The sequence below is a fragment of the Onychomys torridus genome, chromosome 17 (assembly GCF_903995425.1).
Source record: "Onychomys torridus chromosome 17, mOncTor1.1, whole genome shotgun sequence".
Taxonomy (NCBI): Eukaryota; Metazoa; Chordata; class Mammalia; order Rodentia; family Cricetidae; genus Onychomys; species Onychomys torridus.
This window is the reverse complement of record NC_050459.1, coordinates 28,186,470-28,201,147: the sequence shown is the minus strand read 5'-3', so window position 1 is coordinate 28,201,147 and position 14,678 is coordinate 28,186,470. Positions and strand designations below refer to the sequence as shown.

Sequence of the window (14,678 nt, the reverse complement as noted above, 5' to 3'; positions counted from 1 at the left end):
AGGGATTAAGTCGCTGGCCCCAACTAACCCAACTGATCCAGATATCAAACATTAGTATCAACCAATAAATGGATGCTTTCAACCTTTATGGTTGATTTTATTCTTTCAACTTCTGTATTTGCTACTGTAGTGGTTTGAATAAAATGTTCCCCATAGGCCCATAGGGAGTGACACTCTTCAGAGGTATGGCTGTGTTGGAGTAGGTGTGGCCTTATTGGAGGAAGTGTGCCACTAGGGGTGGATTTTGAGATTTTAGAAGCTCAAGCCAGGCCCAGTGTCATTCTCTCTTCCTGCTGTCTGAAGATCCAGATATAGGACTCTCAGCTCCTTCTCCAGCACCATGTCTGCCTACATGCTGCCATGCTTGATAATGGACTAGACCTCTGAACCTGTAAACCAGCCCCAATTAAATGTTTCCTTTATAAGAGTTGCTGTGTCTCTTCACAGCAACAGAAACCCTAACTATGACAGCTGCTTTCAGCAAATAATACACATGCATTATCTGGGTCAAGGGCATGGAAAGGTATATAATTTAAGATTACAGCTACTGTTTAAGCTTAGGTTGTAAAAGTTGGTTACATGGGAAATCCAAGGCAAATAAGGTCAGTTGTTACATTGTCCTCTTAAAAGCAGGTGAAGCCAGCAGTCGTGAGTAAACAGTAGGATAGTTGACTTAAGTCTTCAGTGACCTCAAGGTGTGTTATTAACTCAGCCATGAGGTCCAGCAAATGTTCCAGTCTCTTAGGATGTAAGAGGTATTTTCAGGACTTGAATGGCTGTGTAGACTAAATGTGTCCAGCTTATGGCTAGGGATGAGTTCATGGAACAGAATAATATGATGACACGGTTCAGTCTTGTCGTTTTTGCTTTGTGTCTTATAGTCTCTTTGTTTGCTGGTTGATTTGAGTATTTGTTTGGTTGAGGTAGGGTCTCATTATGTGGAGCCCTCCCGCCTCAGACTTGGGGTTTCCTTGCCGAGGATTCCTGAGTACTGGGATTCCAGTCGTATGACACTTTGTCTGAATTACTAGGATTGAGTGTTTCCTAGAGGTACATGAATTGGAAGCCTGGCCCCCAGGGTGGCAGTGTTGACAGATGGCAAAACCTTTAAGAGATGGTCATGTCCCCCAAAGAGTTGAAGGTAATTCTCAGGTGACTCCTTAGTATATTTCCCAAGAGGATTGTTAGGAAAAGCTAATCCTGGTCCTGACAGCTCTCTGGTTTACTGTTTGAGGTGGGAGCCATTGTCTCTACTCCTGCTTCTGCTGTGAGGTGACAGTATCCACCATCAGGCCCTCAACAGAAGCCGAACCAATAGGACCAACCAGTCTTAGACTTTGAGCCTCTAAACCTGGCATCTACGTAAACCTCCTTTTCTTCCTAAGTTACCATGTCTCTAACATGTCATTATATAGCAATGAAAAGTCAGTTCATGCCAGATTACTATAATCCACATTCCAGAGTCTACAGGGCCCACTGAACCCTGGACATTTGAATCTCCGTGTGTATAACATCTTCATGTGGTTCACAGTACTTGGAGGCTTTATCTAGGTTTGTGTGTGTGTGTGTGTGTGTGTGTGTGTGTGTGTGTGTGTGTGTTGGTGGGGGTTGTTTTTGTTTTTTTAATGTGGTGGTAAGGATGGAACCTAGGACCTCACACATGCTGGGCAAACACTCAATGTGCCCTCCAAATACCACTTATGTGTTGTGTTTTGGTTTTGGTTTGTGTGTCGTCATTCCCCACCCCCACTCCCCCATCCCCACCCCAGACAGGGTTTCTCTGTGTAGTCCTGGCTATCCTGGAACTCTAGACCAGGCTGACCTGAACTCACAGAGATCCTCCTGCCTCTGCCTCCCAAGGGCTGGGATTAAAGGCATGTGCCACCACCGCCCGGCATGCCTTATGTTTTTATATACTGCTTCACTTAAATGTCTCTTCCACATCTATAAGTCCATGTGCTTCTCTGGTTTTAACCCAGCAGCAACAGAGCAGCTTGTTAAATGTAGGTGTCTTAATCACTGTTCTATGGCTGTGAAGAGACACCATGACCATGGCAAATCTTCTAAAGGAAAGCCTTTAATTGCGGCTGGCTCACAGTTCAGAGGTTTAGTCCATTATCATCATGGCAGGGAGCATGGAGGCATGCAGGCAGACATGGCGCTGGAGAAGAAGCTGAGAGTTCTACATCCTGATCCACAGGCAGGCAGCAGAGCTTAGGCCAACCTGGGTTTTTGAACCCTCAAAGCCCACCCCCAGTGATACACTTCCTCCAACAAGACCACACCCCCAAATCCTTTCAAATAGTGCCACTCCCTAAACATTTAAATAGGAACTTATGGAGGCCATTCTTATTCAAACTACCACAGTAGGCCAGCACATTTCTGTGGCCAGACATCAGGTTTATGCATCCAATACTTAAAAACTTTCATCATGAAAAAAATTGAAATACTTTAATCATCAATGCATCCTTGGCATTTCCTAAGGTTGGTTTCATGGCTGGATGGCGGGCGGGGGGAGGGATTTCAGTTACATTTCTGTTTTCTCTTCGCTAATAGAAAAAGCAAAACACAGTACACCCCGGGGAAGATACTGATGTAAGAACAGCACAGCTGGCCTAGAGAGGAAAGGCTCCGGCCCTCCACCGCCAGCATGATGTAGGCAATGATGAGCTGGGTATGAGCCCACGTGAGGGCTCTATAGAGCAGCCGCAGGGGCCGGGAGCTGATCGAGACATTGGCAAAAGTGTGAATCAGGTAATCGGCTTCCACCATGACAGACCAGCACAGGAAGCCAAACACCTGCCCCGGGTGGAGTCCGTGCCACCAGGCGGAGAAGGCAAAAGTCTGCAGCACCGGCCAGCGCCGGCTGTTCTGGAAGACGAGCCTCCGGAGCCACCGAGCTGTGCTCCGGTTCCACTGCCTCGCGAACAGGGAGATCCTGTGGGTAGTTTCCAGGGTCCACATGTCCACGTCGGGGATGTATCCCTCCTCCCCAGACCTCTGGCCAGCCTCAGGCCCGAAGCCCGCCGCACGGAGGAGAGAGTCGTCCAGGATCCAGTGGGAGTAGTAGGTGAGTTTGAAGAGCCCAGCGGTGGACCACATGATGTAGATGCACTCCAGCTGCTGGCACTTATCCATCCCGGCTCCTGCACTCACCACCCTTCTCAGCACCACCTTGAGGCATTCCAGAGCCACAATCTGCACACCCCTCCGGGTCAGAGCCCAGAAAGAGATACTGGGATGCAAAGAGCTTGGTCTTTCAACACAAGCCTGAAATCTCTGAAAGGAACACAGGGGGCCTCCCAGGAGGGCAGGGAAAAAGAGCAAGTAGCTGAAATAGGGTAGAGTCTCCCTCAGGCACTTAGACAAAGAACTCCTGTTCCCGATGCAGCCCCACGCTGCCTCCACTTTCCCCTCACGAATGTCCAGGGAAAGCGACGTGACTCTCTGGGTCAAGAGCATGAGAGAAGAAAGAGCGATGTAGAATCTGAAAGAGATTTAAATAAAAACATATATGAAGCCACACCGGATTTATTCTCTCGTTCCTGTCCCGACCTGCCCACAGATCTCAAAGCAAACCATATTCCACAAAGGACTCTTAGATTCTTTCAGAACCACACATTATTCTAGGGCAAAAACACTAATCATTGGTTAGAAATTTAAAAAAAAATGATGAGAAATAATGTGGAAAATATTCGATGATTATTTTTTTGAGCCAGGCCCTGGCTGTAATGTTCTGGTGACAGGGGATGTGTGCTGGAAAATGCATCAGGGTGAACGGTGGCTCACAAGCAGCTGTCTCTGAACTTTCACCAAGACACCATCAGAGATTCTGCTGATGAGATTGCTGAGGACAGCCAATGACACACTGCACAGTCAAGAACACAGCCCTGTCCCCAACTATCTGTGCATCTGACTTGAGGACATCAGATCCTCCTGTCTGACTAACCCTGAGATCAGGGTCGTGTAGTAGAATATGATTTGAAGGTATATTACTTTTGTTTATGTTGCATTTGTTTAACTCTGTGAAGCTGTGTTACTGTGCCTGTCTAAAATACCTGATAATAAATAAAGATAATAATAAAGAGCTGGATGGCCAATAGCAAGGCAGGAGAAAGGATAGATGGGGCTGACAGGCAGAGAGAATAAATAGAAGGAGAAATCTGGGAGGAGAAGAAGAAGGAGCCAGAGAAGGAGGAGGACTCCAGGGGTGCGCCCCCCCAAAGAACAAAGAGCCAAAAGAGCCAAACAACCAACCACAGGGTACCCTACAAATGCCAGCTCCCCTTCTACTATTGCAAGCTGTGTCCCCAAATTCACATCCTGAATTTCCAACCCCTAGTGACTCAGTGTGAGCATACTAAGAGACAGTATTTAAAGGAGTGATTAAAGTGATATCATATGGACAGACACATCACACTCATCCAACGTGACTACAGAATTCGGACACATACAGTCACTTGTGTGTGACCGGACATGGGGACACACACTCACGATGACCATGTGACAACCCAGGAGAAGGTGGCCATCTATGAGCCGAAGTGAGAAGGCTCAGATGCAGACCCTGTGCCTACACACCACCCTTGCACTTCCGGCCCCCGAGCTGTGGAGAGATACAGTTCTGCGGTGTGCATCACCCAGTCAGTGGGCTCGGCTCCAGCAGCTCTGGCTAGCTGGCACATGCTGTCATTCTCTTCTGCCCCAGCCTTCCTCCCATCGGCTCAGAGCCTGTTCAACTTGCCCTTCTGGCCTCTGTCAGGTCCTGGCTTCCTACTGCAGACCTGATTCGTCATATTCTGTACACGAATCCCACACACTTACCATCTAATCTTTCCCAAAGAAGCAAGCCCTAAGTCAGTCTCTACCCCCCAACATAACCCACCCGTGTGTGTGTGTATGTGTGTGTGTGTGTGTGTGTGGTGTGTCTGGATGTGTCTGTGTGTATCTGTGTATGTCTTGTGTGTGTGTGTGTGTGTCTTATGTGTGTGAATATGTGTATGTCTGTGTATATCTGTGTGTGTGTGTGTGTGTGGTGTCTATATCTATGTGTGTCTGTGTGTTTGTATCTGTGTGTATCTATGTGTGTGTGTATGTGTGTGTGTCTGTGTATATCTTGTGTGTGTGTGTGTGTAAAGTGTGTATGTCTGTATGTATCTGTGTGTGTCTGTGTGTATATGTCTGTGTATGTCTGTGTGTATCTGTGTATATCTTGTGTGTGTGTAAAATGTGTATGTCTGTGTGTATCTGTGTATATCTTATGTGTGTATGTGTGTGTGTGTGTGGCGTCTATATCTATGTGTGTGTGTGTGTGTGTGTTGTATGCACACGTGGAGGCCAACGGAGAATAAGGGATGGATGTCCTGCTCTATCCCTGTCTACCTTACTCCCTTGGTATACAGAGTCTGTCACTGAACCTGGAGTGAGGCTGGCTGTCATCGAGCCCCAGTGACCCTCCTGTCACCGTGCCTCCCCCAATATATGCAGAGAGCTGGGGTTACAAGTGCATATGCAGCCATACCTAGCTTTTTCCACGAGTTCTTAAGGTTTGAACTCAGGTCCTCAGATTTGCACAGCAAGCCCTCTTGCCCACTGAGCCATCTCTTTAAGCCCCGCAAGTCCGAAGTCTTGGTGAACATTGTCTTATTAGTTTGTCTGTTGTTTTTGAGACAGGGTCTTATGCATCCCAGCCTGGTCTTGGATTTGCTGTGTAACTGAGCATCTCCTTGAACTCCTGATCCCCCTGTCTCTCCCTCCTTGTGCTGGGGGTTACAGGCCAGTGTCACCATGTCTGGTTTGGCATAGTTTTTAAAGACTCTAGATGTAGTGGGAGTGGCAAATCCAGTGAGCTAATGGGTTCGAAGCAGACGGTGACCTGACCGCTGCTGTCATAGCCTGGATGCCCTGAGTGACACAGACCTATGCCAGCTGACAGCCATGGAGAGCCAGGAACACTCGGTGTCAGGACCACAGACAGAGATACTTACTCTCCCAATCCTGTCAGTCCCCCCGGCTCATGACGTACATCTCTAGTCTGTAATTAGCTCTTGGTTTTTGTTCTCTGTTACTCTCTCCATTGGGTGGCTAGCCTCCTTGGGGATGGAAGGGGTGTGAGCCCAAAGAAAGATAGCAGGCAGTGGCAGCCAGGCCCTCTGTGATTTGGCCGTGCCAAAACTGCCAAGGCTGAGATGAGCAAACTGTCATCACTGCCAGGCTGGATGACAGTTGCAGCAAATGCCAGATACCCAGTGCATAGGCAGCGGCGTGGAACAACTCTTTAGTTACAGAACTGCATTTGCACTGATGATCTCCAACACCACACACAGCCTTCCAAGATAGCTATTGCCAGCTCTGGGTTCCTTTTCTAGGAAAAGAGGTTGAGCCTTGGGAGACGCTATAACAGCTTAAGAGTGTGCTCCACAGACATGCAAGGGTTAGAGTTAGCTCAGTACAAGCAAACCCATGGGGGCCTTTACCTCACAGGTGGAGGCTTTTGTAGGTAGTATTCAGTGTAGTGAAGACCCAGGTGGCACAGGGTCTGCCAGCCCATCTGAAAGAAGAAGGTCAGTCTGTGGACTTCCTGTGGACCGCAGAAGGAGACCAGAACCACTGTACAGACAGTCGGGATGAGGATGAGCAGAGCGTAGGGCCCCATGGCAGCCACGGCCAGGACACCTCCTCCGGCCAGGAGAAAGAGGTACCTGAATGAGAAGAGACGACCAAGATGACACTTAGGATAGTGTGGTGGATTCCATCGTCCAAGGAATCTGATACAACACGTGAAGAAGCTGTGTGGTTGCCACAGTGACTCTTCCATTTTGAAGGCAAGAGAGCCCAGGTCCTGTGTGAACTACTGCCTCCGGAGACAAATCCTGCGTCCTCTCTTGGTGATCCTGGTGACTCTTGCATGCCTATCATACAAGTGGCTATAACCACTAAGAGCCGGTGATAATTTGAATGAGAATGCCCCCCATAGGCTCGTATGTTTGAATGCTTGGTTCACAGTTAGTGGAACTGTTTGGGAAGGGTTAGGAGGTGTGGCTTTGTTGGAGGACGTATGGACTTATTGGGGTCCTCCCTCTACCCTCCCTCCCGTCTTCCCTCTCTCCCTACCTCTGCCTGTGGATCAGGATATAAGCTCTCAACCCCATGCCTGCCTGCATGCCACCATGTTTCCTGGCATGATAAGAATGGACTAACTCTCTGAAACTGTAAGCAAGCCCCCAATTCAATGCTCTCTTTTATAAGACTTCCCTTGGTCATGGTGTCTCTTCCCAGCAATAGAACAGTCACTAAGAAAGTTTGACAATGGGACTTCTCAAGATCTAACTGAGAAGTAATGTGAACAAGCGTGGAGTGTGGAAGAACTAGCAAGTCCCCACCCTCAAAGTCAAGACCTTTCCCTCCTCACAGGGTGTACATCAGCCAGCATATTTCAGAAAGCTGGAGAGAGGAGACCGTGGTGGCCCACAGAGGCTCCCTAGTGAGACCTTACTCAAGGTCAGAGAATCTGAGCTTGCTTTACCCAGCAGGGCTGCATAATAGGGTGATTTGGCCACAGGCATGGTTACCAGGTGTTTGGGAGGGGCTACACTTGGCTGTATGGTGTGCTTTGATCTTGCAAGGGGAGGTCTTTTGCCACTCCCCTTGACGTATTATAAAAAGCCCTTTTGAATAAAGTTCTGGATGACTGGGTATTGACCCAGGACCCTCCTGAAGCTATCCTGTGTCTCTCTGTCTTTCTTATTGTCTCTTTCTGTCTCTATTTCCTCATTCCTCTCTCCTCTACCTAAGAACCTTCCGAAAGGTGGGAGCAGGTTGGAGATGGACTCTGACAGTCTCCATCAGGAGATACAATGGCTCTCTCAGACAAGAATTTGAACACATAAGCAGCAAATCTTTATGTCAGCCCTTCATCCTCACTACTGTACTTTAGCTCTCAGGAGCTCATAGTTTGCTTGGTCGTTGTTGTTTAGGTTTTAATAGTTTATGAAAACTCCACAGTCATGGCAGAATCTTCATTTCTTCTCTCCAGCAGAGTACTGGTCTTCTCTCTCCCTCTCTTCATTCTCTTCCCACCTTCCTTTCGCCACAGCCCGGACGTCTTTCTTCATCAGCTCATGGCTTCCTTTCTCATTGCATAATCCAAGGAACCATAAATTATGTCGGTTATCTTGCTACTGCCAAAATGAGATCTGACTCAAATTAAAGATGACTTGCTGGGCATGGTGCCCCATGCCTGTAATCCCAGCACTCAAGAGACTGAGGCAGGAGAATTACCAAGTCTAGGGCCAGCCTGGGCTTTATAGCAAGTTCCAGACTAGCCTTGAGCTATATAGTGAGGCCTTGTTTCAAAAAGACGGAAAGAAAAAGAAGAAGTCATCTGGTATGGCTTTTCCATTTGGCCAGCTTTCCCCAGTTTTCCTTCTTAGTATCACTGCCTTCCTAGTGTAAAAGTTCATTGCCACTGAAGTAGTGATGTGGTCAACATGTCTTCTGTGATGGTGAGCAGTCTCTGTTGTCTTCCTCAGCAATGTAAGGTACCCACATGGAAGCAACAGGGTGTGCCCCAGCCCTTGCTCAGGAGCCTCCAGGAGGAAGATGTGTAAAGTCTGGGAGAGTCCATCTTATATTGACTTGGCTTTTCTTTCTGCATTATATGAAAGATTACTATTTCAATTTTGACACATTAATAAAGCTTGAGAAAGGCGTTGGAACACCTGTAATGTGGGCTAGCCCAGGCACAGCGAGGTGAACAAAGCTTGCATGTACTTCTCTACCACTCAGCACCCAGAGACACTGTCATCACGGGGTGTGGGTCCAGTGCCTGACACATATGAATCATAGTTCCTTTCCTGAAACACCAGCAGATGACTCTGTGAGAAACTCTATTACATAAATGTTCCAGACCATTCCTAGGCTTTTTTTTTTTAAGCCTATGCTTGGGGTGACTCATCCCACATCACCCCAGCTAACACTATGATCTAAGCCTTTGCTTGCTCTGTGTGGTAGTTTGAATGAGAAGGACTCCCATGTGCACATATAAGCATCAAATACCTACACACATATAGTGTAAGTTGAATAAATTTATTGAGTGCTTTTGATTTTTTCTAGGCCTTCTGCTAGTAATGAGTAGTAGTGAGGAGGCTGAGACCATACAGCCATGAGTTCAAGGCCAGCCTGAGGTATACAGTAAGACACTATCTCAGAAACAAACAAGTAAACAAATGTGAGGGTTAGGGATGTGACTCTGGTAGAGCCCTTGATAGCATGTGCAAAGCTCTGGGTTCCATCATTCCCAACACTGAAGTGACTGTGGCTGCAAAGGCCAGGAGACAGGTTTTTGTTTGTCTGGTTGATTGGTTGGTTGGTTGGTTTTGTTTGTTTGTTTGTTTTTTGCATTTTATAGGTAAGGACAGGGTGCCTCAGGAAGCTTATTTACATACACAAAGACTCGAGAGAATTAGGACTCAACAGTAGTCTTGGGACTGGAGAAATGGTTCAGTAGTTAAGCACCCTTATGCTCCTGTAGAGGACCTGGGTTTGATTCCAGGCACCCATATTGGGTGGGTCACAACCATCTGCAAATCTAGTTCCAGGGGATCTGACACCCTCTCATGACTTTTTATCAGCTCTTACACTCACACGTGCACATATACACACTCAGACACACACATAAAATAAATTTAAAAAATAAACAAAATCCGTCAACAGGTCAAGAGAGCAATCTGAGCCCTAGAGTAGCTGTGTGGGAGTTAACCCTCACTTTCATGCTCTCTCTGCTGCTCCGTGAGTCTCTGTATACAGAAAGCTTCTTTATAACTGTCCCCCTGAAACTGGGTAGTGGTGGTGCATGGTTTTAATCCCAGCACTCAGGAAACAGAGGACGACAGATCTCTGAGTTTGAGGCCAGCCTGGTCTACAGAGTGAGTTCCAGGACAGCCACAGCTGCACAGAGAAACCCTGTCTTGCAAAATAACAAACAAAAAACAAAAACAAAGAAAATCTGTTCCCCTTATAGTCATCTCCCAGAAACAAGAGTAAGGGCCAGTCACCAGCTGTGAACACAGATAACACACCTAATTTAGTCAAACCCGGTAATTGCTAATATTAAATATAGCTAGATTTGACTTAGGACGATCCACTGGCTCTCAGAGGTGGTGCTTAGCAGTAGAGTGCATTTTCAGCATGTGCAAAGCCCTGGGTTCCACCCTGAATGCCACACACTTGGACATACACACATTTACAGCTCCACTAAATAAAAATCTTAGTTTCCTAAATAAGAAAAATTAGGAGGTCTGTTGCTTTAGGCAATAGAGTGTTTTGACTTTTCAGAAGGATCTCCCACTAAACCCTCTTCAAAACAGAACATGCTTCTAATGTACTGAGCTTCATAAAGAAAATATATAATCACCAATTTTAGACCAATTCGAGTTATAATCTACCAAGAGTTGTTTTGACTTATTTCTCAAAAACAAAGAAACAAAAAAACATCCAAAGGCAAAATTTAAAACTCAGACTTTCTTTTATAGCTGTAACACACAAGCAATATTTTCCATACAGTTTAATTAATTTGTGGTAAGAAAAATCCTATAAAACGAAGACTGCTAAAGACTATCCAGGATCTGTGGTCAGCACAGAGGTATACATTTTTGGACTACCAGTATCATCTCAATATCTATCCATTTCCAGTTTCACACGAACCTATTTATCCATTTTTGAGTCAGTGCAAACATGAAGTTAATTTCTGAATCAGTTTTACTCTAATCCAGAGGTTCTCAACCCGTGGATCACAACCCCCTTGGCGGTCAAATATCAGCTATCCTGCATATCAGATATTTGCATTATGATTCATAACAGTAGCAAAATTACGGTTATGAAATAGCACTGAATAACTTTATAGTTGGGGGTCCCCAAAACATGCGGAACTGTATTAAAGGGGCTCAGCATTAGGAAGGTTGAGCGCCACTGCTAATGTATAGACAATCATTATCAAGCAGCCAATAATTGGTGGAAAGGGTTCTGAGCGCATCACATACAGAAAGTGCGCATTCAGAGCAGTTCACGTGTGGCCTCCTCACGTGCAGTCTTTCCGCCCTATTACTGTCCTTCCGGATGGAAAAGCAGCATTAGCCATCCAGCCTACCTGGCTCGGGTGGGAAAGGAATCCATGCTGCAGAGATAATTAAACAGCAGTGCAAAGGGGAAAGCGGTCCCTTGATAAAGCAATACGGGATGGAGGAAGAAGAGCCGGAGCCAGTCCATGGCAAGCCCGGAACCCACTGTCCTTCCTGGAGTTCTTGGCTGGTGCCCTCGTGCAAGGGGAGTCACAGCCAGGCTCTCCCTGGCCTTTTTACATGGGGTAGAAAGGCCTGCGGGAGCAGAATGAAATGGAAGCTCTGGAGATAAGCTGTGTAAAGATTGACTTCCTGATACAGGAGCCAAGCTATGGAAACCAGTTCACGCTGTGGTGATCTCTCACCTCACGGTGTTTACTGATAAATTGCTCTCAGAGGTTGTATCTTGCAGGCAATACGGCATATTATTTGCCTTTCCAGCCGTCACACTGCATATATTTTCTTCACTAAGTCAATGAAAAGAAAAACATTGTTGTGGACAAAGAGCCCTGGACTAAGGACAAAAGGAAGGCAGATCCTCAAGACAAAAAACAAGATTCCTCTTCTCCACCAACTCTCTTACAGTGCCCTTTCTCTACCATAGCAGCAGCCCCCATCATGTACCTATTTATTTATTTATTTATTTATTTATTTATTTATTTATTCTGGAGCTGAGGACCAAACCCAGGGCCTTGTACTTGCTAGGCAAGCACTCTACTACCAAGCTAAATCCCCAACCCCTACCTATTTCTTTTTAAGATTTATTTATGTATATGGATTCTCTATCTGCATGCATGCCCACACTCCAGAATACTCTCATTATAGATGGTTGTGAGCTGCCATGTGGTTGCTGGGAATTGAACTCAGGAACTCTGGAAGAGCAGCCAGTGAGTGCCTTTAACCACTGAGCCACCTCTCTAGCCCCATGTACCTATTTCTTGACTAGTTTATTTTTTGCCATTCATAAGCAAATCGAGAGCTCTCCAAGGGGCAGGACCCTGTTCCATTTATTGCAATATCACCAGCAGACAGAATAGGGAAACAAACCTATTTTGTATTCATTAAACATTTATTGAAGTTAAGGTTTGGAGGACAAAAAAAGTGTGGAGAGGAAGTAATTAAAGAGAGTCTTTGAGGGATTGGTAATGCTGAGGAGATGTCCTCAAAGCAAGACAGGAGAAGCCATCTCTCAGCTAGTGGAGACCTGTCTGCTTAGCCCAGGACATTGCCGGGCTGTCGCCACCCAGCCAGGGCTCAACACATTTGGGGAGGGAATTATCAGCCATGCATCAGACACTCTGGTACTGAAGAAAGACTGAAAAGCATTCAGGGTCTTATTCTCATGGATCTCAGCTCCAGTGGAGACAGTTGTCTTAGTGAGGGTTTCTATTACTGTGAAGAGACACCATGACCATGGCAACTCTTATAAAACACACACACACACACACACACACACACACACACACACACACACACATTTAATTGGGGCTGGTTACAGTTCAGAGGTTTAGTCCATTACTGTCATGGTGGGACATGGTGGCATGCAGGCAGACATGGTGCTGCAGAAGGGGCTGAGAGTCCTACATCTTGCAGGCAACAGGAAGCAGACTAGCTCACTGGGGGTGGCTTGAGCATACATGAGACCTCAAAGCCCACCTCCACAGCGACACACTTCCTCCAACAAGACCAGGCCACACTTCCTAGTACCACTCTCTTTAGAGGGCTATTTTCTTTCAAACAGCCACAACAGTAAAAGAAATAAACTCAGCCTAAAAAATAATCAGAATAGAAGGGTGCCACTGTGTTGTTACATGATGCCGTGTTCTGAATGTCTGTGTCCCCTCCTTAAAGCCTAATCCTCAAGGTGATGGCATTAAGAGATGAGGCTCTGGGGACTGGATGACGAATTCTCTGCCCTCCTGTATAGGATTAGGGGTCTTATTGAAGGGCTTGACAGAACTGATTTCCACCCCATAAGGATGCAGACAGGTACTATCTGTGAGGAACTGGCCCTCATCATAGAAACTACAATGCCCTGATTTCAGACTTCCCAGCCTCTGGAAGTATGAACAATGAATTTCTATTATTTAGTCCCCACATGACGCCACATAAAAATGTGCTAGAGCCAGAGAGATCTGAGAACTTCACCTTTACCTCAGCACAGCTGCGCCAGCCACTCACGCCACAAGTATTCTTTTTGTCTCTCATTTTCTATAATTTGACTTCCATTGTTGCATATGTGGCTCATGATGTCTTTGCTCTTGTTTGTATTCTGTTCAGTTAGGTCTTAGGACCGTTGCTTATGTCTCTCCATCGAATTTACTACAACACATTCTTTTTTTAAAAACAGATTTATTTGTGTGTGTGTGTGTGTGTGTGTGTGTGTGTGTGTGTGTGTGTGCGCGCGCGCGCGCATACTCTCGAACGCATACATGGCGTGTGTGCCACATCTGTGGGGGGGAGGGGACCCATGGAGGCCAGAGGACTGCACCAGATCCCCTGGAGCTGGAATACCGGCATCTGTGAGCCACCTATCGTGGGTGCTGGGGAGCGAACTCACTACCTCTGGAAAAGCAGCAATCAGTCTCCAGGGACGATTGCACATTCTTTACTATACTCTTAAGCCATATCTCTTAAACCCTCTCTTCTTCCTATGTCTTCTTCTTTCTCAGCCTTATCTTCTCCTCCTTTTACTTTTTTACTTTTTTTCTTTTTTCTTTTTCTTTTTCTTTTTCTTTTTTTTTTAGGAGCTGAGGACTGAACCCAGGGCCTTTAGGCAAGCGCTCTGTCACTGAGTTAAATCCCCAATACCCCCCTTTTCCTTTTTTTTTTTTTTTTTTTTAGAAAATATGTATTTATGTATATGAACGCTCTATTTGTATGTGTGCCTGCATGACCAAGAGGGTATCAGATCCCATTACAGAGGGTTCTGAGCCACCCTGTAGTTGCTGGGGGGAGAAGGGGGATGATCCCACCCATGGACAGCAGCTTGGACTTCCAAATGAAAAGTCACAGCTTGATCTACAGGTTTTGACCTTGCACCAATTCTTTGCAAAAACCCTCCTGATTCATATCTCCGGCCGGTTCTGTTTCTCAGAATGAATCCTGACTATGCCATCTGGGACTTAAAGGATTAGAACACTGTTTCTCAACCTCTGGGTTACGACCCCTTTGGGAGATCGAATGACAGGGGTCACCTAAGATCATCGGAAAACACAGATATGTACAATACAATTCATAACAGTAGCAAAATCTCAGTTATGAAGTAGCAATGAGAATAATTTTATGGTTGGGCTGAGGGGTGGGGTCACCACGACGTGAGGAACTGCATTGGAGAACCATTGGATTAGAAGATGCCAGAGGTGGGGGGAAGAGCAGTAGTTAGAGGTAGAGAGTCAGCTTGGCTTCTTCAAAGTGTGAGAAAGAGCATGAGATGACCGTGTCTCAAAAAAAAGGCTGCGGGAGCAAGTACATACATACATGGAATGCGAGATTTTAAAACTGGATTTGATGTTCAAAACAGAGTTCGACAAGAAAAGCCGTGACCAGGGCTTGCGGAGGAGG

The 14,678-nt window shown here is 46.3% G+C and overlaps 1 protein-coding gene across 1 annotated transcript; it reads right to left on the bottom strand.

Annotated features, from left to right (window-relative positions):
* Positions 1-2,523: 2,523 nt before the first annotated feature.
* On the bottom strand, positions 2,524-11,262 carry Mboat4 (membrane bound O-acyltransferase domain containing 4). The gene is made up of 3 exons (XM_036209365.1): positions 11,144-11,262; positions 6,474-6,698; positions 2,524-3,487 (listed from the first exon to the last, which is right to left on the bottom strand). The coding sequence occupies exons 1-3, from the start codon at positions 11,260-11,262 to the stop codon at positions 2,524-2,526; spliced, it is 1,308 nt and encodes a 435-aa protein (XP_036065258.1).
* Between the last annotated feature and the right edge of the window lie 3,416 nt (positions 11,263-14,678).

What these genes read in the sequence shown, in the direction of transcription:
- Mboat4 (XM_036209365.1), bottom strand. Translation starts at nt 11,262, where the DNA reads ATGGACTGGCTCCGGCTCTTCTTCCTCCATCCCGTATTGCTTTATCAA. An exon ending in TCCTTTCCCACCCGAGCCAG is followed by an intron (nt 6,699 to 11,143) that starts GTAGGCTGGATG and finishes CTTCTCATTCAG; the next exon opens with GTACCTCTTTCTCCTGGCCG. An exon ending in CAAAAGCCTCCACCTGTGAG is followed by an intron (nt 3,488 to 6,473) that starts GTAAAGGCCCCC and finishes AATCTCTTTCAG; the next exon opens with ATTCTACATCGCTCTTTCTT.